Source organism: Saccostrea echinata, unplaced genomic scaffold, assembly GCF_033153115.1.
Source record: "Saccostrea echinata isolate AGI-Se365-2 ecotype Australia unplaced genomic scaffold, CSIRO_AGI_Sech_v1 ptg000015l, whole genome shotgun sequence".
NCBI classification, from domain to species: domain Eukaryota; kingdom Metazoa; phylum Mollusca; class Bivalvia; order Ostreida; family Ostreidae; genus Saccostrea; species Saccostrea echinata.
In genome coordinates this window covers 2,770,276-2,796,604 of record NW_026889764.1, presented here as the reverse complement: position 1 = coordinate 2,796,604, position 26,329 = coordinate 2,770,276, and the positions used below count along the sequence as shown (strand labels likewise).

General features: G+C 33.4%; 1 protein-coding gene across 1 annotated transcript; it reads left to right on the top strand.

Moving 5' to 3' along the window:
• The first annotated feature begins 673 nt into the window (after nucleotides 1-673).
• Nucleotides 674-26,270, top strand: LOC133187405 (uncharacterized). The gene is made up of 30 exons (XM_061322762.1): nucleotides 674-996; nucleotides 1,624-1,805; nucleotides 4,257-4,428; nucleotides 4,650-4,904; nucleotides 5,081-5,182; nucleotides 6,782-6,889; nucleotides 7,231-7,482; nucleotides 8,299-8,477; nucleotides 8,771-8,923; nucleotides 9,438-9,591; nucleotides 9,924-10,226; nucleotides 10,425-10,630; nucleotides 10,802-11,018; nucleotides 11,858-12,277; nucleotides 12,451-12,657; nucleotides 12,802-12,883; nucleotides 16,369-16,538; nucleotides 16,784-16,948; nucleotides 17,097-17,210; nucleotides 17,724-17,840; nucleotides 18,098-18,292; nucleotides 18,567-18,903; nucleotides 19,582-19,757; nucleotides 21,269-21,403; nucleotides 21,505-21,621; nucleotides 22,111-23,658; nucleotides 23,772-23,896; nucleotides 24,364-24,412; nucleotides 24,601-24,830; nucleotides 25,429-26,270. Exons 1-30 carry the CDS (start codon nucleotides 714-716, stop codon nucleotides 25,564-25,566), a joined length of 6,891 nt encoding a protein of 2,296 aa, XP_061178746.1. The 5' UTR covers nucleotides 674-713; the 3' UTR covers nucleotides 25,567-26,270.
• Nucleotides 26,271-26,329: the final 59 nt, after the last annotated feature.

Genomic DNA, 26,329 nt, shown 5'->3' with positions numbered 1-26,329 from the left:
TCATTCATTCTCATAATCTCTTGAACCTGTCACTATTTTCCTGATCTATGTGCTCTATCATGGCATTAGAAATGTCACCATATCAGTTTCATCTTGTTTTCTTCTCTCTCTCTCTCTCTTTCTCTCCATTTCTACAGTCGTATTAGTAAGAAATAAATATTAGGCGATGTTGACGGTCTAATCTACGAAAAATAGTGCATTAAAATGTCTAATAATATCATTCATAGACTTATTTCTTCTAATTCGTTCATTTCTAAGATTATTTCATTCCTTCTATTTATTTTTTTCAAAAAAGTTTTTCACAATCCGATTTTGCCACAATGGATCATTGGTTCTGAAGTGATTTTCATAAAGTATGTAATTATTTTTCTAACTTATACGGTCAATTTAATGCTGTGTCTTTATAATCTTTCTTTAAGATGTCCAATATTGCATTTGTATTGATATGCTGGATATGCAGTTTATCAGTCATTGCCTTTTTGTTAACAAAAAATTGTTATAATTATTAATTATTATTATATATCTTTAAATGTAACACTGTTAATTTTCTGTGGCTGAACTTGTCACCATTTTTATTCCTTTTAAATTATTATGAGTTGTGTGCAAAATACTCTAGAGACTGACTTTAGAAGCTAATTGACAGTATTGATGCAATTCTTGCAGCTTATATTAGAAGTAAATGGCCAGATGGGACATATGCCATCCCTGCCTCAATGTTCGGTTGTCCTGAGACTGAGGACAGGGGGTGGACATTATCTTACATCAACCTGACCCTCCCAGACTCCGCCCAACGACAGTACTGGAACATTGAAGACCCAAACCTGATCAAAGGCATCATAGAGCCAAACATACTGGGACCATACTATTATCATTCTCTCCAGATGAATTTTTGTATTAAAGTTCAAGCATATCTTAAAGATGAGAGCAATAAAACAACAGTTGAATGGCCTAAAGGTGAATATTGTATATACAGTTTCAACGATGAATGTCCACAAGGTAAGTAAATGCTTGCTTTTATTTCCTTTTCAAATTTAAGAGAATGATTTGAATATGAAACACATCACTGCATTTTACCAAGTCCGCCTGTCAGTTTAATCATGCCAAATATCTAATTTTGCATTTTATAGATAAATTCAACAGTTCAAATGTTGTTTGTGACCGTGACAAATATCATGTTTACTGACGGTAATATCACTTTACATCAAAAAGTTAAGATACACCGATACGCTGAAATAGTATCTTAGGGATAACTCACCTTATGTGAGAAAGATATACTTAAATATAGCAGTACCCAAACCACATTTTCTTGTGTAACTCACCTAATGTTACAAAGTTCAAAGACACACACTGATATGCTGAAAAAAAGTGTCCAAGTCTTTTTAACTTGAAGTCGAAAGGTGTTTTTAATTAAATGTCAAACTTTATTTAGAAAAGTTGTTGCTTGCAGAATAGTTGTGGAACTCAAAATATTAGTATCGTGTAAAGTGTCGATCCTTATCAAAATGATAATTGTGAACCACTGCGAATTTTTTCCTTAACAGAACAGTGTTCTTCTATGAACAGAAGTCCATCATACAGAGTTACTATCGAAAACAGTCATTTCTTCAAGATTTACATTTTTAGGTTTTTTTAACGGCACCTTGACAATATCTGGTTATCAGTTCACACAGCAGGATATAGAGGGCATTTTTCCAGGAGAGACCGGAAGCAATATGAGTCTGATGCTGAAGTTCTGCTGTAGAGAAGATGGTGATTACCGCACATCAGTAAAACTCCCATCAGATTTCCCGTTTGTTTTGTTTCAGGTATAACATCTCCAAATTCCTAAATTTGTCAGACAGTTTGAATGTGTTGAAGATAACTGATAGATTGCAATAACGTTAGTTAACGCCTTAAGGACAATTTCTTATTTTTTGTTTGTTTGTTTTACATCCTATCGAGAATTTTTCACTCAAATTCAGACGCCACCACTTGCCGGTGGATGACTGCAAATTTAGACCTGTACTCGGCACTCACGGCCTTTGTGCAATCTTTTTCGTACCAGCTCCTACGGCGACACGGGACCTCGGTTTATACGATCTCATTCGAAAGACCGGTCTCCACGTCCCGCACTAAGGATTCGAACGTAAGAATCAACTCCTTATTCAGCGACCCTAGAATATACATGTACCTTGAGATTAGTTTTAGCTAGGTATGTTCAACCTATCATGTCCTTAAATTTCTTTTTATAATTATAATAGTCTTGATGATCTTTTGGCAACTTTTTTTTAATATGAATTGAACTGGCATATTTTCCTATCTTTTCATCGGTTGTCTTCCAACTTATTATGTTACAACTCATTCTGATTCAAGTACAAGTACTCTGACGTTGATATTAAAAAGATGCTTGAGTTCCTCATCATTGACAATATGTAGTCTTTGGGGACAAGGTTCTCCAATGATCTACTGGAATTTTCTTGGGTTTTAATTGTGCCCCGTTATTAGCAAACCTGTTTTCCTATTCTTATGAAACGGAATTTTTTCAAAAAACTTCTACATGAAAAGAAGAAGTCTCTTGGTGTGGTTCAAAGTTGCAAGCCCTTCATCGGTACATGGCGACGTCTCAATATGAGTGAAAAATTCTCGAATGGGACATAAAAACAACATACGACCAACTAATCAATCAAGCAATCTTGCTGTGACCTTCAATTCTACATTTAGATATACTGAAGACGTTTTATGAATCAACAATAATTATTTCCACTCATACATTTATTCTATATATTCCAATGAACTTGAAATTAAAGACACCACGGCGCCTGACACATCTGCTTAATATTTGGATATTTTACTAGAGAAAGACATTGAAGGCAAACTTACATCAACACTTTGTGAAAAAAGGTGACTTTAACTTTTCAATCGTCAACTTCCCTTATTTGTATAGCAATATATCATTATCACCAGAATATGCGGTTAATGTCTCCCGGTTCATTCGAAACCAATAACATGTTCTTCGTATGATCAATTACCGTCACGGTAGATCAGTCGGTAGATGGCTTGATTGCTCCGTGATCGGAAGGTCGTGTGTTCGAATTACGGCCGCGACTGACCTAAGTCGATAACAAATAGGTAGTAACTGTTCCTTCGCCAAGCGCTCGGCACTTCGGACTTACAGATGCGGGTCCTTCAGATAAGATCTAAAAAACGGACGCTCCGTGTCACGGTAGGCCTTGGCACGATAAAGAACCCTCACTGCTCAAGGCCCTGAGTGCCGAGTAAAGGTCTTAATTTGAAGCCCTTCACTGGTATATAGTGACGTGTCTATATGAGTGAAGTTCTCGAATGGTACGTAAAACAACACACACAATCAATCAATCGTTCGATCAATTTCTAAAACAAGGTTCACTACTGAAGAAATAAGTAGATAATGCAAAGGATATACAGTCGCATTTAAAGTCATCATTTAGCAATTAAATTGTATGGTCGATAAAATGACCTTGATTGCAATTTAGATACAATTTGTCGTTAGATCGAATGTTGACCAACGTCTTTCATACAAATTGTTAGGCAATTATTTTATTTCTGAATTGACTACGGATTTCAGGTCCGTAGTAACGGGTCCATCAGTGTGTGTATGTGTAAGGAGGGGGGGGGGGGTAGGGCTCCCCAAAAAATCTCACAAGCAACAACAAGAACAAAAATCCACGTAAACTGTCCAAAAACGAAAGTCCTATTTCGTGGGGGGGGGGGGGGGTTACATTTTTGCTCTGATCACTATTTGTATTGTTTCATTGGATTGTTGAGAATGGTTACTAATTGTTATCTCCACGTTTCATACAGTGTAAGGATTTCTTAGGAACTGAAACCATAATGTATCAAGCTTCTTTATTTTTAAGAGTAACTTGAAAGTCATAACCATACATATATAATGAATTAGAGAGTACAGACAGTTTTTAAATGTTTTAATGCTTCATCAACAATTCGTTGGCGTGAGTATGTCCTACTAACTCCACCAAACAACGATGCTTGATGAAACGACAGACTATTTACGTAGGGGAAAAACCTCGACTGATATACTAAAGTAATCATAATCTTCAGACTGCATTTAACTGTATGGATTGCATACAAGTCCTGAGGGACAAACACAAACAAATATTACAAAATCTACTACTGACAACATTTTTATGATTGATATGCTATTGCTTTTAGTGGATCATAATTTAAATTGAATAGCATCGTAAAAGGTATTTCAGTAAAAACTTCATCCTAATTTGTAGAGTATGTCAGCTGATGGCTGCCAGGAAGTGACCTCTATGATCGTTCAGGGGGATTATTTTTACATGCCCAATGAAAACGAGGAATGGCAGTTTGAAGGGGCGTTGCCTATGCTTAATAGAACGGGGATAAATGGTTCTGTAGGCGTGGCTTATTGTTATTACAAACCATATGGTGATTATTCTAAATTCTAGATATATTATCTGTATGACATCCCATTCCAAATGGGATGACATAATAAAGGATGGAAGTCAAGTCGTATTTTAAATAATTCTTAATTTTGTACACTGATATTTGTTAGGATAATACTAGTTTTCTGTCAAATTTCTATTGCTATAATTCTAATCACATCGAACACGATTAAATTAGTAATCTGAAGAGTTGTATTTTCTAAGAGCACCGTGAGTGTTACTATGATACAGACCATGGAAATTCATACAATGGCAGAACAAGTGTTTCCGCTTCCGGAAAGACGTGTTTGATTTGGACAGACTCAGACTTCGACTTCTTTCACAATGATAAAAGGGCTTACCATGAGTTTGATAAAAATTACTGTCGTGCATACGAGTACTATTCCTACAAATCCAGGAAACCGTTGTGTCTTGTTGCGTTTCCAAATGTCAAAGAAGAATGTGACATCCCTATGTGTGGTAGGTATTCATGTAGGCAAAATTTCGAAGGATAAGATTAAGCTTAATTTTAAAGCGATTAACATCAATTTATGTTCATGTTTTTAGTTTGATTTTTGGTCAAATCAGTCTAAATCAAATGCTTTTATGACATGCAATTTGCCATCGTTACCTTGAAATCCATCAATATTTTTTAGCTGAAGAAAAAGACTTACAAGAATTTGGAAAATTTAAACCTTTTCGAAGTGTTCTACACGCTGGAGATAACTTTCCGGATTATGCTGTAGATGGATTTGTAGGTAGGTCAAAAAATGTCAAGATAACTCTTCAGTTGCTGTTTCTATATCAAGATCTTGTTATAGAAACTTTTTGAACTTCTCTAATCATCTGACTGTTTTCAGATCCATTGTAAAGTAGTTGTTGCATTTCAGATAATCTCTACAAACAGAAAATACTAGAAAATATGTATAAAGCAATCACTGAACATTCAATTATTTTGCTCAGATTGTAAACTTGACTATGTGTATTAAATTTTCATGATAAGGAAAAAAAGTTTTATCATCGTTTTGAGGAATTATCGGCATTTTAAATCATATCTTTTGTATTTGGGAAAAACTTTTTTATTTATTTATATAATTTATTTTTGTTTTTAAGGCTTATATGTAAGGTAATTTGTTAAATGTCTCTTTTTTGTCTAAAAGGGATTTTACCCACGAAAATATTTTAATGCTCATATATTATATGACCAATGTTCATGTCTGATTATCCGTCTCTTCACTTTCTCGTGCCCGGGGCTTGTCTTTCACACTATGAGAGACCATCAACTTTTTGCAATAAGCTCTTGTTGAAATCATTTTAGCATACATATAGTCAATTTGTTTCCAAAAAAAAGTTATGCAAAAAATGATGCTCAAAATGTCGGGAGTGCACCCCTTTTAGTGACATTTTGAAAATTCAATATTTTTGAAGATCTATGAAATAAATAATAATGGTTTATGTGGGAAATAAAGATTTACCTGACAGAGTATGTAATGAAGCTTTCATATAAATTTCATCTTTTCTTGCCAAGTGGTTCTTGAGAAGAAGACTTTTAAAAGATGCCACCAAATTTTCACGAATTCTTAATTATCTCCCCTTGAAAGAAGGTGTGATACTTCCTGTGAACAAACTTGAATTCCCTTCACCCAAGGATGCATGCTTTGTGACAAGTTTGGTTGAAATTGGCCCAGTGGTTCTTGAGAAGAAGTCGAAATTAAATGTGAAAAGTTTACAGACGACAACGACGGACGACAGACAGACGCCGGACACTCTTTGATCAGAAAAGCTCACTTGAGCCTTCGGCTCAGGTGAACTAAAAATTTAATTTGTGATCATTAATTTTGAATTCACCCTAATATCTCCCACAGTAGGAAACCTAGAATAATTAGATTTTATCTGTTTGATTGTCATCGGGGGTTGTCCTGTTTAGCAAATCAAAACTAGGTTTCTTAACCTCATTTTGTTGTTCTATGGCTATAATATTCAAAGTAATGTAAATCATATACATGTATAATTACTCATTATAAGACCATGAGCCATCAAAGCTTATCAATTAAACCATGTTGGGAAAAATATGTCAGGATCTAAAAGTAGGACAAAGTGATCTCATTTCGGAATTCCTATAGATTATACAGTCAAATCGTTTCTTAATTATACACTCAATATTTTAGTGAGTTACCAAAGCCAATGGGGTTGGGAATCAGGCACAGTCTATTTAAACGTTCTCTCTTTTACAGTATTACATGAATCAATGCATGAATATTTTTTGAGATTAGTCGATATTTGATTACTTTATCTTAATCTTTAAAAGCTGATTGAAATCATACACGCATTCTTTTTAATAATAATAAAAAATACAGATACCCTGAACTCGTTTGTTTCCAATCGACCTTTGATGAAACCTTGGTACCAAATTGATCTACAGGAAAATATAGAGGTTCATGCCATAATTATTTATCGTTATGCAAGTAAGTTGATATTTTTAGTTAAAAAGGTAGTATGTACACTGCGGAACATCATCTAGCTTCAGTGTGAAACTGTTATTTTATTATCCTGTTCAAACGGAATACTTCATGTACAAGTTACATAAAATATTATTATACGTACGTAAACGGTCCTTTATACCGAAGGTGAAGAGTTCTGAAACGATCACTTCCATAAAGTTAAATATGATATACACACACATGTATATTGATTTTTTAAAAAAAGGAATGAAAAGTAAGATAAATATCTTTTTTGAGGAGGCGAATCGTAAACGGACCCAAAACTGATGAAATAAATAAAAACAATTTTTCTTTCTTGTGTTCAGCATATTTCCCGAATAATCTGCGGTATCTTGGCACCTACGTCAGCAAGAATCAGTGGGATTTCATGAACTATGGCGCTGTTCGATGTGACGACATCCGATTACCGGGATACTCCAGGGTATTTCGTTATCAATGCAGGCGTCCGGTGGTGGGTCAATACATAACCATCCGGAACTTTGACTTCACACAACCAGACCATAATCCAGGCAACTTTTTCAAAATGGAAATTAACGAAATTAAAATTCTTGGAAAATGTAAGCATGGTTTCCAATGAGAATGTCAAGAAAAAGATCTTTATGGAGGGTTATAGATCTAGAAGTTTTGATAATCACTATATCTCTATTATTAGAGCATTTATTTTAAAAGATTGTGATTTAAATAAATCTTTTGTTGTATACTTGCATTTTTTTAAAAACAAAATGATAATTGCATTAGTTTTATTTCATTCCATAGGCACATATATCAATGACTTCAAATGAGCAAAGTTTTGGACATTATTTTTAGAATTAATTGCTCAAGAATATGATATTTATTGTCGTTAAAGTAAACAAATAAACTGATCCTCACAAGGATTTCTAGGATTCCTCGTCTAACATATGCAACAACAATATGCATTTGAACAGAACACAAATATATATCTAAATACATCAAAAGTGAAATAAGGACCCTCTTCATTTTTCATTCAGTTTTCAATTAAGCTATAATGAAAACGTTATAAATTTTAAATTGTGCAATTCTAATGAATGAAATTGATTAAAAAAACAACTCTTTTTTCCCTCTCCTTCCATGATGAAAAAGGTGAAAGTAACGAAGAGTAATCATAGTTTAACTCAAACAACCAGTAATGAATACGAATTGTGAAGAGAACACTGACCCCTAAAACCCCATTGGTGCAATAAGGTAGCTAGGAGGTGTAAACATCCTCTAACTAATCTAAGGATAAACAATAGTGTTGTCTTGAACGAAATTCGTTAATTGATGCCATAAAAATGATAAAAGTATATCAAAATTTGATTTTCAACAATGACAATTTATAAACTAAAATGCATTCAGTTTTCTCTGTTTCTAAGCTACAGCCTGTGGACGACCTCTGGGTATGGCCTCTGGCAATATCTATGACTATCAGCTGGGGGCAACATCTGAAGACACAGAAGGGGTTGAAGTGATACCACTTTCATTTCGAGGGCGATTGTATCACCCGGACCCAGGATGGTGTACTTCAAAGAAGGATAAACTTCCTTGGTTCATGGTGTGTATAATTGATTTTAGTTTCTAAAATGCTTTTATTCAGGGTTTCTTTGTGGAGTTTTCGGCGATTTAAACATGTAAATGCTGTCAGACACGGGTCAGGTAAGACGACCAGAATAGAATACAACTTTCCCTGACATAACATTTTATGATTGAGTAGTCTGTCTGAAATTGTTGATCTATGGTTTTATTATATTATCTCGAAATGGTGTTATGTTTAATATGTAGTTTTATATTAAATTCCTGCTTGCAGACCAAATGTACAACTTGTTATGTAGGTTTTGTGCATTGCAGATTGACTTGATTATACCAACTGTAATCCAAGGAATTATAATGCAGGGTTGGATATCGGGTATAGAAACTAAATACATTCAATCATTCCAAGTGTCTTATGGAGTAACGAGAAGGAAGATGCTACAATATAGGGCCTCACCTGGTACTTTTAAAGTAGGTGTTTCATTTTTCATTTATGTATTACAGCAACAGTATCACAGTATCAAAAGTGGCAATACATAGACTGTATTAATTGAATTTTTCTATGAGAAAAATGCAAGGAAAAGGATACTCACTCCCGCCCCAACAAGTGCTGAACTTTCGACATGCGGAATCTGTCTCCTATAACAGTGCAGAAACAGCGTGCTAAACCGCTTGTCCATCTACGCAAGTCAAACAATTTGCTTATATTTCCGATGGCATTCACACGGCGCCGCCTTACATGGCATGGTTATTGAAAATGGAAGTGAGATACAGCTTTTGGGACATAATTTTTGAGCAGAGGGTCGTTTCCGATACACTGCAATGAAATTAACATATTATACAAAGCTCGTTTAATTTACAATAACTTTTAAACTATCATAGCCGCCCTAAGTGAAGAAATATATTAATCCAGAAAGCCAAGAGAAATTCACTTCATAAGGATACTCACATATAATGTTAATATTCATTTTTATTTGATCTTTAGACCTTTGTTATTGATACAACAGTAGAAGTGACCACCCCACAGACGTTTTTGTTTCACACGGACATCCTGGCAAGATATATCAAAATACACCCAATAGTAGCAGGTGGTCACCAGGCTTGTTTCAAGACAGAAGTCATAGGATGCCAAAAACAATGTATAGTTTATATTTAAAGTTAATTTGAACAGTAAAAATATACAAGACATAATAAAATTTAGCACAATATCGCACTGATGATTTGGAAGTGTTAAAGGGAAGTATTCTGATTGCTCTCAGAAAATTGTCATCTTCCCAATTACTATTTTAAAACAATATCTTATTGTTGTTCCATAAGTTTTAGGAATTCTCTGTAATCTAAGAACTGCTTTAACAATCCTTTGGCAAGAAAAATAGCAACAAAAGTTTTAATGAAAATTTGACAGACTTTTATCATGAAAAGTATTCAAATGTGTTGTCTATTTGTAATGGAATTAAATATCTCTTTTCAGTGCAAAGGGACAAAAAATGTCAAAATGGCATTGTTGATTTTGGATTTGAAGAACTAAAACGATTTTCTTACTGGCTTGAAAAAGAGGACAATTCTCCGTTTGATGTTAAAAATATATCAAGCATCAAAGGCTGTAGACAGTTCTGCGTAAGAAATAACTGCACGGCCCTCTCTTTTCAGAAGTATACTTCATCTCCGAAGTGTTCTTTGAGTTTTGGGGACAGATATCATCCAACAAGAATGATGTCCTGGGTTCAAACTGGCTCTACTAAACACTATGCCGCACATCGTCTTTGCTTTAAAGGTATATCAATTTAAAAGATTTTTTTTAAAAAATGACGGGCTTTTGCATTATCAATATATTATAAGAGATCTCTTCAGTGTAAAATAAAAAAAAACTAATAAAATTATTTTAAATCCATTTTAGGTTACCTTCTCTTTATAAATCTGAAATATCTTATACTATTAAAAAATCATTCATGATTTAGACTTGCTTTTTCAGACGCAAAACATATCCTTCCATGTATCTTTTCAATAAATCTTCAACAAAGAGGGGAGGCTGTAATTAGATCACCGGGTTTCCCATTTAGTTATGGACAGGGGCTTAATTGTACTTGGAATATTTATGCTGGAGATTCGAATTTTGTAAAGCTGGAGATAGTTTACATACATTTGGCAAAATCGACTACAAAAATAGCATTGAAAGAGGTAATCCATATTTTTAAGGTATCTTGAATTTACAACTTTTTCGAAAAAATAATTTAAAAAATTCGTAATTTTTAAATATCCTTTCAGTAAACATGATTTCCTTTGTGGTTTCTATCTCTTATATGATTTTGTCAAAATATATTAATTTCATAATTTAAATTTTTTTCATAGCTCGGAATTTTCGATATAAATCCTGGAAAATGCAAAGATAGTTTACATATAATCGAACATTCAAACACCATTGAGATTTCTGCTGATACACAGAGTGACGTTCGAGACACCAATGTGATCTCTTCTGGGAACAATATATCAGTAAGACTGACAACCTGCTTTCAAATGTCTGCAGAACAGAAAGAAAAGAATTTCGAAATCAAAGTCACAAAATCAGGTACTATACTATAGATATTTATTTCTACAAACTGACTAACGAGGCATACATTTTTGGTAAAAACAATGAAAACTCGTGTTATTTTACTCTCATAAATTATACAATGAAAAATGAAGAAACTTAGTTTAAAATATGAATTTTTTTTCAATATCAGACAAATGAAATATATCTAGATTGTCTACTGTCTCTCAGAAAATGGTAATTTACATATTCTCTGCCTCTTCTCTAAAATAATATTAAATTGAATATGGGTACCCAGATTACTTTTCACACGATTTCAAATTGAATGCCATGAAGATCTTCCTGTTCTACTTAATTTAACTATAGCCTTAAAGTAAGTTTAGATTATTTTTGATGTCTTAATTGATCTAGCACAAAACTCCTTTACTACATCTTTATCGTAAAAAGAGGTATAGCAAGATTAATCGAAGATTGGAAGTACATGTACGTTTCAGAATTTTTGAGGGGTTTATGCGTTATCATAAAATGAGACATTTTAGATAGATGGATAGATCTCGTACTAAATCGCAACATGATTTATGAATTAAGTTGGCTAGACTTTGTTAACTCTTAAAATATTCCTTTTTTATATTTTGTATTTGAAAAGCCCACAAGGCTTGTATGTACTCGTACACTATGCCTCCTTTAACAATAAACAACGATAATTTAAAGTAAGTGGATCAAATATTGTGGAATTGTTCAGTTATTCATCGAAGCAAATGAATTTTTATGCAAGAGCTACACAGGTATTTTGAAGCAACATTAATAACGTTATTTTCACTGTTGCAGTTCTAACATTGTAAATAACAAATATGATATAACTGAATTATCTGACATAGATAAACCAGGCTGTGGAATATCTGAAGAAGGATGTGCAGTCACCTGTAGACAGCAATCAGCCTACATAGCTACTAACAGATATCCCGCCCCTTATAAAGCAGATGAAACCTGCATATGGAAGATAGAAGGGACGTTTGGGCAATATGTAGACCTCAGTCTTCTCCACTTAGATGTTATCAATGGAGACGCAACCTGTTCAAACTCCTATATTGCTATCTACGATATTGACCTCAATGAGAGTGAGGTGTTACTTGGAAGATTTTGTAAAGAAAACAGACCATATAGAAACATCACATCAAGATGGCACCGTATGAGAGTTGAATTTCATTCAGGAAATGAGGAAAAACAAGGACAAGGATTTTTAGGGTTGTATGCATTGATAAATTTTACTCAAAGTTATTTGGATACTGGAAGTGGAGGTAAGTCTTTCATTAGAAATGACACTCTGCTTTTCTTTCATAAAAATTGTTAAAATTCAAAATAATGAATAACTATTTTAATCGTGTATTTTGTGGATGAAACTCTTTTGCTATTGTAATCAACGTCTAATGCAATCTAAAGCACGACATAACAAATATAATTATGTTTTCAGAATGTCCAGGCGCCTGGTATTACAACAATGGGAGTTGCTATAGAATATTCTCTGGTGACGAAGGTATCACGTGGCAGAAAGCAAATCACAAATGTATTCAACAGAATGGAAGCCTTGTCAGTATTGCTTCAAAACAGGAACTTTCCTTCATTCATTTCCTTTTGACGAATGCTATGAACATCACTCGCGACTGGGAGATTTATGTTGGTTTGTTTGTTTTCTTCATCTTAGTAATTCTTCCAATGTGTACTTATTCTAGACCTCAATGATATCAATAACAATATCAGTCAAAATGAGTAAAATATATTTCTTGATCATGTTCTTGTTCATGATTTTGTTATCTTTCTCTAGGTCTTAGAAAGATCTACTCTGAAGAAACAGGCGAACTGAAGTACCTGTGGTCGGATGGAAACCCTTTAACATTTACTGCATGGTATAGTAATATGATCAAGCTAGAAGTCAATGCCCGGGTTGGCATTTAAAATACTGTTCAATCTAAGTGATGGCATTAAGATTCTTAGGACTTCAAACCCACTTTGGTAATGAAAAAAGAATTCATAAGAAGAGCACATTCAAATTCTGATTATGTCAGACTTACATTGTTTGCATAAAATACATTGCCCACTTGAAAAGGGGATGCTTACTCCTTCATGGCATGTACCTGATTCCACTCCTGGTGCTTCTGGTCTCCTGATCTCCATTTGTATCGTTTTATTAGATTCTGAGCTTGATCACTTTTCTTACATTTTCTGGAAAATAGAACTGGTCAAAACTTTTTAACCTAATCCTTCTTCTAAATAATGTAAATCACAGGCAGCATCCGAAATATGAATGTTATAGGTATCTCTTGATGCAATATCTATGTAAATTTGGTTTTTCTTTAAACCATGGTTTTACTCTGAATATGTGGAAAAGACGTCTGTTGAAGCAACTGAAATATCAGTAGTAAAATTCATACCTCTTTGAAGGACCTATTGTTTGATTGACGTAAGACATATGTAACTTCAGAATCTTTTTTTTTTTTTTTTTTAATTGTTTTATTTTTTCAACACAATTCATTATATACAAAATGTCCAATATCTTTTCTTTAACAGAATTGTGTGTATAAATAGAGAGAGAGAGAGAGAGAGAAAGAGAGAGAGAGAGAGAGAGAGAGAGAGAGAGAGTTACAAAAATAATTGGTTCCACCTATTCCACTGATTGTCAAATTTCTCTTTTTCACCATTTTTATATGATATATATTTTTGTGTTTGGTAAAAATAACTCAAGTGTGATATCGCAGAGTGCACATTTAGAGGTTTTTTAGTGCATCTAGAAGTATAAATATAATATTTCAACCATAAGATTAAGATATTAGCTATTTCATTATTTTTTCCTCCCATGCCTAAAATGAATGATTTTTTTGTTATGGACAAATGGAGGTTTTTCTGCTGGAGATAATATTCAAAGTTTTCAAGGAGTGATTGTACAAGATCACATTCCCATAAGATATGTTCAATTGTCTCTTCTTCTTTTTGACAAAAAGTACATTGCTTTGAAACAACCTTTTTAATTTTGAATAAAAAAGAATTTGTTGCCAATATTTTATTTAAAATTCTGTACTGAAACCACTGGAGTTTACAGTTTTTTGTGACTTGAAATGGTAATTTATGAATTATTTTGCATTCCTTACTATCCAAATCAAATAATTCAATCCATTTTTTGTAACCAGCTGTTATAGAAGAATTTTTATTGAGAATGTCATAGAAATTTTTTGATTTTTTGCATTTTGATACAAGATAAAAGTTAGACATAATAAGAGAATTTTCTGATTTTTGTAAATTTTTATCAAAATTGCTCCTCTTTATCCAAGCTTTAACTGCATGGATCAAGCTAGAATACTCTAAAAAATTAATCTTTATATCTGGATAAGTATTGCAAAAGCATTCATAGCTATAAAAAAGCCATCTACTCCAATAATGTCATTAATATATCTAATATTATTGTCAAAAAGTTTTTTACTGTAAAAGGTTTTCCCTCCAATATGGACCATAGGGTTATAAAACAGTGGAGAGTCTACAGTAGCATCAGAATCAGTACAAATTTTATTCAAATCAACCCAGGACTTGAACACATCAATCCAGAATTTATTTTTTAAGGTTTTCATAAGTTGAGTGATGTATTCAATACCACAGGATGCAAATTTATATATATTCATATTTGGGATGAAATTTTCCCACCCTTTATTTGTAACAACTAGATGTCTTATCCAAACTAATTTCAAAGAAACAATGAAAGCATTTAAATTTATCATTTTCAGTCCTCCATCTTCATATTTTTTAACAATGACACCTTTCTTAACTCTATGAGTTGAATTATTCCATAAGAATGAGAAAAAAAGTTTTTCTAATTCTTTACAATAAGAATTAGATGGATTTGGGATTGACATAAATAAATGATTTAATATAGGTAAAGCCAGTGTCTTTATAACAGTAATTTTTCCAATTGGAGTTAAAAACCTTTTTCCCCATTGACTAAGAATAGACTTGATTTGCACTAGCTTTGGTTGATAATTTATTTCACACATTTTATCTAGGTCAACATCAAAATTTATCCCAAATAAAGTAAATCTAGTAGTTCCCCAATTAAGTTGATAATTTGGGATTAAAACCTCATCACTGTATTTTTTGGATCCAATCCACACAGTATGTGTTTTTGAGAAGTTAATGCATAATCCAGACATATCTGAAAATGTGTTCAAAGTTTTCAATGTTTCTAAAAGAGACTCCTCACTTCCATCAAGAATAAGGGAAGTATCATCTGCCAGTTGAGAGATCTTTTTTTCTACATTTCTAATGGTAATACCTTTTATTTTTTTATTTTTCCTAATTTATATGGCTAGAATCTCTGCACAGACCAAAAAAATATATGGAGACAAGGGGTCTCCTTGTCTGCATCCCCTCTGAATATCAATTACATCAGAAAAATTACCACCTTGATTAACAGTAGCTTTAATATCCGTGTAAAAAAGAGTGACCCATTTTCTGATGGAAGGGCCGAAATTGAAAAAATGTAATGCTTTCTGTATGAAGTTCCAGGAAAGAGAGTCAAAAGCTTTCTCAAAATCGATCAGTAATAAAAGTCCTGGAATATCTTCTTCTGTAAAGTGCATTATATCATATATCAATCTTATGTTTTCTCCAATATATCTGTTGGAGATAAAACCAGTTTGGTCAGGGTTGATTATTATATCTAAATATTTTTTAAATCTGTTTGCAATGGAGCCAGATGCTATTTTATATACAGTATTTAGCAGTGTAATAGGACGCCAGTTTTTAAGAAAATGTCTTGGCTTGTCACCTTTAGGTAATAATGTTATAACTCCATGTCTTTGTGTAATAGACATGATATCATTCCTGTAACCATAGTTAATAGATCTTACGACAAAACTTCAGAATCTTAATGTGCCAATTAATTGCAACATCCATAGCATGACTAGTAAATTGTGTCATAAGATGCAACATCTAATCCAGGTCGTTTAAAGTAGCATTTTTGTCATCACAACTCATACTCTTGTATGTCAAGTCGCTAACAACTGTGTATGATTGGTCATATCATTTTAATGCTTATCAATTCTGATTTCTTGTCCAGGTATATTAAAGGATGTTGTATGGAAGTTACATTTGTGATTGTAATTTGGAACTCCTCTTAATTTTATTTATACTTTAAATTAATTGAATTACGAAGTACTAGATCTTTTAAATTTGGGCAATTTTTTTAATGCTGCCACATTGTTAAGAAAAAAATAGTGATATAAGACATTTTTTTCATGTCTGTATTTTTACGTTCACTTTCTGTATGTTTTTTCTCAGTATCACGTACTTGTTACTCTGATGAGCCAGTTGGCTTAAGGAAATAAAGAAACTTAAATCTTTTGAGGTTTCATGGTGACAACTTCAAAGATCGCCAACCTAATGGGGTTCATAATGAGCTTTGTACCAGCATCAAATTCTCCAGTATCCACTCTATGAACGATTGGCACGACACTGCCTGTGCTTACAATAAAATCCAAAGCTTCATGTGTGAAATAGATATTAGCAAACAAAATGGTAAGTTTAAAGAAATAATATGTCCCATTGTGTCTAATTGGTCTGATGTTTATTTAAATGCACTAATTTTATATATATATGATTTTTTTAAAGTTTGAAATAGGATTAATTCCTTTCTTTTCTACAGTACGCCTATCTCGATTTTCTAGCAAGTAAACACGTATTTAACATTGCATAACTTACCCTTTTTAAATAATGGATGGATATTTTATAAATATATATGACGCTCGGTGCATTTTTCTCAGAGACCATAAATAGGAGGAATTGGTGGGGAAATAGTTCTGTTGAGTCACAGTCTGCAAGGTTGGGTAACATTCTGTTCCAGTGTGAGAACACAGAATTGATCAGCAGACTGTTTGTATGTGACGGAATGGAGGACTGCAGTGACGGAACAGATGAGGCAAACTGCTGTAAGCTTATTTCTCTCTTTTTTATATATATAATGATAGGATTTATTTATTTAACTGTAAAACACGCACGTATTTGAAGCCAAATGGAAAGAGTCGTCGTATTCGTTTTGAAAGTATTTCTTACATTATATATATTTCATTATCAAAGCTACAACGTGTACAGAAACACAGTTCCAATGCAACAGTGGTGACTGTATTTCTATCAGTCTGTATTGTGACTTTGTCAGCCATTGTCCAGATAACTCCGATGAAGCCGGTTGTAGTAAGTATAAATAAATCGTATTGAAATAAGTCTACGTTTAGAATTAAAGGCAAATGCACGTAAACATTTCATAGTTTCATTTCAAATACACGAGAATTATTATTATGTTTGTTTGTTTGTTGCTAAACGTCCCTTGGAGAATTTTTCACTCATATTGAGACGCCACCACTTGCCGATGGATAGCTGCAAATTTAGACCTGTACTCGGCACTTACGGCCTTTGAGCAGTGAGGGATCTTTTTTTAAGTGCCAGAACCTACTACGACATGGAACATCGATTTATACGGTCTCATCCGAAGGACCGGTCTCCACGTTTCTCAGAAGGATTCGAACCCGCGGCATAAGGATCAACTCCTTACTCCGCGACTCTAGAGCGAACGCTCTATAATCACTGCACTTCGCTGGCGACTGTAATTATGAATGACCTGTATCAATTGATTATTTTATGATACAATATTGTGCCACGGCAAAACCTCTCGTACGAAATAATACTTTTAATTGCATTGTTTACAAGTCAGAACACCATGTACAGAAAATGAATGGAAATGTTATTGCGGTCAATGTATTCCAGCAAGCAATCGGTGTGATATGAAAATAGATTGTGTTGATGAAAGCGACGAGAAATATTGCGGTAGGCGATTTTCATACATTTATTAAGGAAAAAGTACAGTTGAACTTAAGTATTTCAACACTGATATGTTCAATATTTAGGCTAGGTTATATTGCATTGAGGTTTTATTCACAAACTTATCATGAGTATGGATCTTAACTTCTTTACATTTCAATTTTATTTTCAATCTAGCTTAAGATATCAAGCTTTTGCTGGTATATTCTTCATTGAGCAAAATTGATCAACTTGTTATTTGGTCTGATTCGATATTATTTTAGTGAATTGTAACAATGGATTTGAATGCTACGACCAAACCTGTCTACACCCCTCCAAAGTCTGTGATGGTTTTATTGACTGTAGTGGATTTTTCGCAGAGGATGAATCTCAAAATTGTAAAAACACTGTCCAGAGATCGTGTAAAGACTGGTGGGGACTGGGCAGAAGCGAGAATGGAGAATACCTTGTTAGCATGGGTAAATCTTCCAAGTTCATTTTCTCTAGTAGGGGCTTTTTTCTCTTCATATGATTGGTGTATGTTGTTTTTGAGATTTTTCACTCATAAAGACACGCCACCATATACCGGTGAATGGCTTCAAATTTAGACCTATCCTCGACTCTCAGGGCAATTGAGCAGTGAGGGTTCTTTATCGTACCAACGCCTACCGTGACCTGGGGCACTTAAGATAAGTAAAAGTTTAAGAACAAAAAATGGCATTCAATATAGATATACATATATTTGTATTTTAGGCTTAGATCCGTCAAAAGTCGAATGCCAGTTTATGAAAACCAACGACCATGTTAGTGTTCGAACAGTAATTCATCATTCCAAGGAAGAAACAATATACACGAGCTTGTCTGAGGTGGACACCACACTGAAGTACACTGCAAATCAAGCACAAATAGCAAAACTTAAGGAAACGAACAGATGTAGCCAGGAAGTAAGGGTACGCTGTCACTATATCTACATCAACATCGATGTCATGTTGGAGGGGCAAAACGGACAACGTCTTCACACGAGTTTTGGGGATCCACAAGACAACTGTTCCTGCCCTTTTGTAAATAAATGTGAAGAGGGAAAAATAAAGTACGCCAATTACTAACCATAATTAAGACCTAAATAACCCTGTTCATATAATTTTAGCATTAAGGACATAGGCAACGTACCTTTCCTACTGATAATTTTTCAAGATATTTTTAATTGAAGATTATAGTGCCACAAATGTTCGTAGACAAAAAATCAGCATGCATCACCAGGGGTTTTGAAAAGATATCAATTAATGAAAATTCTTGTATAATTCAAAGAAAAGTGCACAAATATTACTGAACATATATTCTTGATATTTTGTTTATCCAAAGTTGTTTTAGAAGAAGTGTACAACAGCATATATAGACATAAAATGTAGCACACAGTTCCTTTAAGTATTGGAACTCTTCAACTCCAGGGGAAAAGACAATAAAGTACAAACTATGTTGCGTATGTCCTTAAGTATTAGGCGAAATCACGACATCGAAGCTATTTTATCTAGACAAACATTTTATGCTCTGCTTATACTTTTTTTGATTTCGTTCAGCATGTAAACAATTGAGTTCAATTTCTTTCATAATAGACAAGAAAAATTCAATAACTATTATGTAATGAAAAGAACAATTGCTGGACAAATTTACCTTTTTCCCAATTTCCCCCCTTTTTTTCTTTGATAACTTCTTAAAATGCTAGAAATTCTCTTAAGTTATAATAAGGTTGTTTCATTTATACACCTAGATGTAACTGTAACTCCACGCTGGGTGAATGGTATGGTGCTGAAACCACAGAAGTTAGAGAGGACGCTGGGATTATAACCAACCATTCAGTTCTGCCTATCAAGAAAGTATTCATCAACCGTCCAGGGGAAAATAAGTTCATTAAGTTAAATGTTGGACCTCTTATATGTACAGAAGGTACATTGTGTTTGTTTTACTATTCTTTTAATTGAAAAAAATTGTTATACTTATAATAGTATGTTTTCAAGAAAGCCATTAATACAAAATGAATCATGCCAATGTATTAATATTGCATGGTTTTTATGTTCCCATAGATCGAAGATCAGAATAATGCATAATGTGTATGTCTGAATTCTGCCTGCAAATACTGATATTTGGCTTTAAGTTATGGACCGTTGTAGGCACACGAGTTTATAACTCATATTCAGCTATCTATGTCCTTTCATATGTAGTAAGCGCCAAGCCTTGTTTACATCTGTTATTTGGTATTAATATACATGTATATAAATAACTACTCGATTGAGATCGTACAACATATGCATGTATGAATATAGAAAGATGAGTTTGTATAGCCTAGGAGGTAAACACAAACGTCGAGATGATTCAGAGTGAAATTATAAAATATCTACTATATCGGGATGACAGGAAGAGAAATTTTATTTATGCATTATATATAGGATTTGATAGATAACAATAGCATCGCTTATACTTATATTGACAGTGCAAAAGCACCGGATAATCAGTAAAATTCGGGCAAAATACAACAATTCTACAACACGTGTTTGTCGAATACCAACATCAATAATTAATTTTTTTCTCATGCTGAAATCGCAATTGAATTTTAATTTTATATTAGTCGTTTGAAAACAAAATTAAATAACAATCTTCCTAGTAAAATTTACAGAGCAAAATTTTAAAAAATATAAGTAGGTCACAATATTTGACGATAATTGTGGCAAATTTAATTGAGAATGATGCCCGATGAAATCCCTCTAATCACGTGTAGCATGTTAGGACAATTTGGTCATGTTTTGATGGGAGGCTATTTGTGTTTATCATTCTGAATACGGTACTTCACAATATTTTGAAACTAAGTGTATCTATAACAATGTACATATGTATCGTCAAAGAATGGATCTTGCTGCCAAACTTATATTCTAAGCAACTGGCTTCTGCATTTTAAAAGAATTTATTCCATTCATGGCCGTAAGAACCGGGGGGGGGGGGGGGGCACGGAGGGGCCGTGTCCCCCAATAATTTTGCTGATATATAGATTACTATAGTAAACAAAGATACTATATGCTTGTGCCCCCTCAATAAAAACGTCTGATGACTTTTTTTATTATTCGCTTGTCAAGGAATTTTTTTGTAGTCGATGACCTTTTTTTCTTTTGCTTGTCAGGAAATTTTTGGTACGCCCCCTCAACTGACAACTGAAAATGTATGGCTGTGCCCCCCCCCCCCCCACAACTGAATTTGCTACCTATAGGCCTGTCATTCTTTGAAATATGCTTAAGAATGCCTGCACATGTATATCAAGTTAAAAACATTAATTTCCAATAAATATCGGACCTCATTTAACCTTGTGCGATTTTTGAAAAACATATTTGACACCATCCCAGTTTTGCAGTAGCTTTTTCTTAGTTGAAAACATGATCAGCTTATTTAAAATGCATTTTTTTTTTCAGAGACAGATAATGTAAACATAGACTTCCTCTGTCGAACAGGGAAGATTGTGCCAATCTCCCAACGATGCATTCTTGATTATGACGTATACGGTGACATCTTAGGGTGTCGAGATTTATCACATCTAGACAACTGTGGTTCGTTTTCTTAGCATCTGTATGATTCTAGAGACAATATGTGAAGACATTTCCTAAACAGAAATGCTTTATCTATTGAAACACACAATTACGTCTTTCAGAGTCAATACCATGTCCTTCAGGTTATATGAAATGTCCCGGAAGTTTCTGTATTCCTCCACGGTTGATCTGTGACGGCGAGAAGCACTGCGAAAATGGTGTGGACGAAATTCAATGTGGTATACAATATTCCTTTAGTTTTTATTTCTTGAATTGAAACTAGTATAATTTAATATACTTGTTTTGCAATTTGTATCCTAAACCTATAATAATAAACTCCATTGCTTTAGTCGATTTCCTCAGGCTCAGGGAATACATGTCTTTACTAATAAAACAGTCAGGGTTTTTTTTTATCGACTTGGATTTGAGATTAAAACTATTGATTTTTATATTCAATTATACCATGATTTTTGTAAATATATGTCTAGTTCTATTTACGATTTTTTGGAAATAAAAAAAAAATGGGATACCGTCCTATTGATTTAATGCTTTGTTTTGTAATTTAATATTTTTATATATTTCACGTAACAAAAACGTATTGAGGAATTATAATGACAGAACAGATTTCAATATATCTCTAAATTCATGCAGAAATTTTATGCAAACTAGACTCGTGACATATACGCATTTGACACTTTCTTACATGTTTATTGTATACTTCCTTACAGAGTCTTGTCCAGGGCTGTACCGATGCAAAAGTAGCACAATCTGCTTGAATCCGAGTAAGCTATGTGACAACATTACCTTTTGTCCTCTTCGCGATGACGAACTTCTGTGTCACATCACGTGTCCAGATAAATGCCATTGTGATGGTCTCTCGGGCGTTTGTAGAGATATTCAAAATAAAAGTACAACTGAACTTCCAAGTCAACTGAGATATTTAGACCTCAGTGAAAATAATTTCAGCAATGGTTTACTTTCTCTGAAACATTTAAAACATCTAGTCAGATTATTCATAGCAGATTGTGGATTGACATCTATTGAATCATATACCTTTATCAGTCAAAGAAATTTGTTGATACTTGATCTTAGAAATAATAAAATAACCCAATTACACAGTAATGCATTCACAGGACTAGTTTCATTGAAAGTATTAAAGATGGAAGGAAACGGTCGTTTGACTGAAATATCAGATTTGGCATTTCTTGGATTGCGAAGTCTACCTACATTTGCTTTAACAAATTCCCGTTTGTGGAATATTCGACAAAATACTCTAGTGGGGCTACAGAATGTTAGACAGCTGAATTTATCTGCAAATCGTATTCGCTATATTTCGGACTTTGCGTTTCAAAACTTGTCTGATGTAAGAGTTTTGGATCTTCGAAGAAACCACGTAAAGCAATTTTCCTCCCAAATCTTTGATGGCCTTTTTAATCTCGAGAAATTATATACAGATTCGTATGCATTCTGTTGTTTGAAACCTCAGTCAGTCAAAGAATGCTTACCAAATGAAGATGAATTTTCTTCGTGTGATGACCTCATGAGAAATGACATCCTTTCGTCATTCATGTGGGTCATTGGATTTTGTTCTTTGTTCGGAAATCTTGGAGTTTTCGTCTTTAAAGTATGTTTTGACTCACATACATTAAAGAAAAGTCATGGAATTTTTATCACGAATTTAAGTGTATCAGATTTTTTAATGGGCATATACTTGATAATTATTGCATCTGCTGACCAGTACTATCGGGGAAGGTACATCTGGAATGATATACGTTGGAGAGAGAGTACAGCATGCCAAATAGCAGGCATGCTTGCTACGATCTCGAGTGAAACGTCAGTATTTTTGCTGTGCCTTATTACAGTGGATCGTCTTATAGCCATCAAATTCCCCTTCGGTCAATTAAGGTTCACTAGAGCCAGAGCTCTTTTATGTATTGGAACTCTATGGAGTGCAACCATTTTGCTGTCTGCAATCCCATTGATTCCCGGAGATTACTTCCAAGGAAAGTTCTTTTCTCGATCCGTCGTATGTCTTGCTCTACCATTAACTAGAGACAGACCTGCTGGATGGGAGTACTCCACAGCAATCTTCATTATACTTAATTTCCTGCTCTTTCTGATCATTGCATCGGGACAGTGTTTGATATATAGAGAAATATCAAATACAGCTTCGAAGGTGAATTCCAACAGAAGGACCCAAGAAGTGGTCATTGCTCGTGGATTATTCTTGATAGTTTTGTCTGACTTCCTGTGTTGGTGTCCAATTGGAATTATGGGTAATCTAAAACAATTTTGACAATTCTGCTTAATATTCTTTTATCCTTATGAAATATATTTATTTTTCTCTAAAGGTAATTCACACTGATGTTGTTTCCTTTACTTGTTTTAGGACTGCTGGCACTACGTGGTTACGTGATTTCGGGTGAAGTGTATACCTGGGTTGCGGTGTTTATTCTTCCGATAAATTCAGCTTTAAATCCGTTTTTGTATTCATTTTCAAATATAAGGAATAGGGTGAGTAAAGTCGTCTCTAATTCTTGGTGGCACGAAATTAAGGTCTGACGACACGTTGCGCAAATATCTGTTTTGTATCTCTTCAAAATATACAACAAATTTATCATAATTATCATTATTTTGTGAATTTTAAGCTATTTTCAAAATGTCTAAGTAGATAAAGACACCAAAGAAGTCGTGATACTGGCAATGCTAGTGATTTCCAATAGGATTATATAGTAAATAGCATATTCTGGTATCTTACACAAATGCCTGGTAAAGTACCTTAATTTTTTGTGAAGAAACTTGTTAAAGTAGCAATACTTCAATGACAAATTCTTGGAAAAAATATATATACAAAATGTATTTTAGGAACGTGTCATCTGACCTTAAGACGAACAATCTTTTCTGCTTACATTACATTTAAACTGTTTAATTTCTTCTAAGTTAGAAAAACTTGAAATATAAAAAGATGGTAATATTTTTAGGTCGAGATGGCGATGTTGTCTAACAAGAGAAAAGTTTTTAGAACCCATTGTGAGTAATTCGGCAGTCAAATCTTTTATTGCAGACTACGATAAGATTTCTTTTAAATTTTTATGAAATAGCAAAAAGGTAGCAATCAGATTTAAAAAAAAATTCAAATGATATAAATGGTAAGTGACAAGGAAATAATGACTTACAAGTTGTAATCATATTGATTGCATGGTATTTATATTTTTCAGCTGCGACAGAAACTTTTACAGAACTTTGTGAAAATGATTTGTTTATAATTGGTAAAAATGCTCCCCTGCTTGTGACCTTGTCTGACTACATGCGGAATCATACTCTCACGGTGCCGGAAATGAAGCTCGTCGTTCTACGATTGTCTGAAGCTATGAAGTTTCTACACGAACGTGATCTAGTTCATGGGTGTTTGGATACGAATCTTGTGTCGATTGATATTGAGGACGGGGTAAATATACTGTAAAATGGGAATACATTGCGGTGGTTTTAATATCACTATGTACGCAATTAAAGAATTTTCTGTCTTAAATACTGTAAACTTATCAGTGTACCCTCATATATCAAAAATGCGCTATACACATTAAAACCATGTTTTCCTATTCCATAATAGTATAATTATAGTAAACCATTGAAACTCATTGCGAAATGGTTTATAATAACGGCCTACTTACGTTAGTTACTGGATAAGTTTGGTGTAAATAAATGACCATGACTTTTTTGGTTTTCATTGAATGATTTTTTTAAAGTTACATGTATTAAAGAATGTTGAATTCAGTGACCTTGAAAATAGATCATCGTAAATGTATCAACAGAGACAGTCATAAAATAGTAAACACGTGAAATAAAGGACGTACGTATTAGCAAACAAAACCTGAAAAAAAAGTCCAGTAATATTTAAATAATTTTAAGTTTTCTGTATGAAGCACTATAAAACAATACTTTCCCTGCGTCTTGCTATGTATAGCTAATGGTGGTGTAGTTTTGACCTCAAATAATAAATTTATGCCTCCCTAATTTCTTCTTACCGCATTTTATTCATTTTCAAGGAAATTAAAGACCTGTCTGTGAAAATAGCACCACGTGAAGCTGAAGCAGACGAGGATATACCAAATGACATCAAACAACTGGGAGAAATAACTTTGAAAATGCTGAAGAACCACCAAAGTGACTCAAAAGATACTTGAAATCGTTTCCTTACATTTTTACCAAACTAAAAACGTGAATATTTTCATTAGAACAAATGGTAATGAATAGAATTAACACTCGTTTTTTGGTAGAGGGTTACCATTCGCTCAGCTAGGTTTTTCTTATCAAAGTGTGCTACGACTCTTCCTCTTTGTATTATTCTTGCATGTTGTCCATTTAATGAATAATCATACAGTTCTCAACTGTCTTTTCTAAATTATATTCTTGTTTTATATTTTTTTTTTTTGCTAATGATAACAAGAACTTTAAAAATACGAATACTACATAAAAAAGGAAATCTTAGGTGTGAGAAGCATTCTTAATTGTGTAAAATTACAGGGCATAAGAATTATAGATATATTTTTAAAAAATCCTTTTTTCTATTAATTGTTTTTCAATCACGCATTCTTTATATGACCAATAAAAAAACCTATAGTCCCCTCCGGTTTCACCGGGGGACTAATTAACACACTTTAAAACAAACAATAACTTTAAATTGAGTCTTGTTAATAAGCCATATAGTACATGCATTTATTTCGGGTTTACAAGCACTTAACTTATCAGGTTCATGACAAGTACACCCCCCCCCACACATATGTAGTTTTAATAATATGAACTTTTGTAATTTTAAGGAGCGAAATCATGTAAGTATCCCTTGAAAAGACTTGTTCCTTTTTATAAAAAGTATTTGCTTTGTTATCTCGTTGGTCATTCGTTTCATAGAAAAAGAATAAATAGTAAAAATAGCACATGTACCTGATT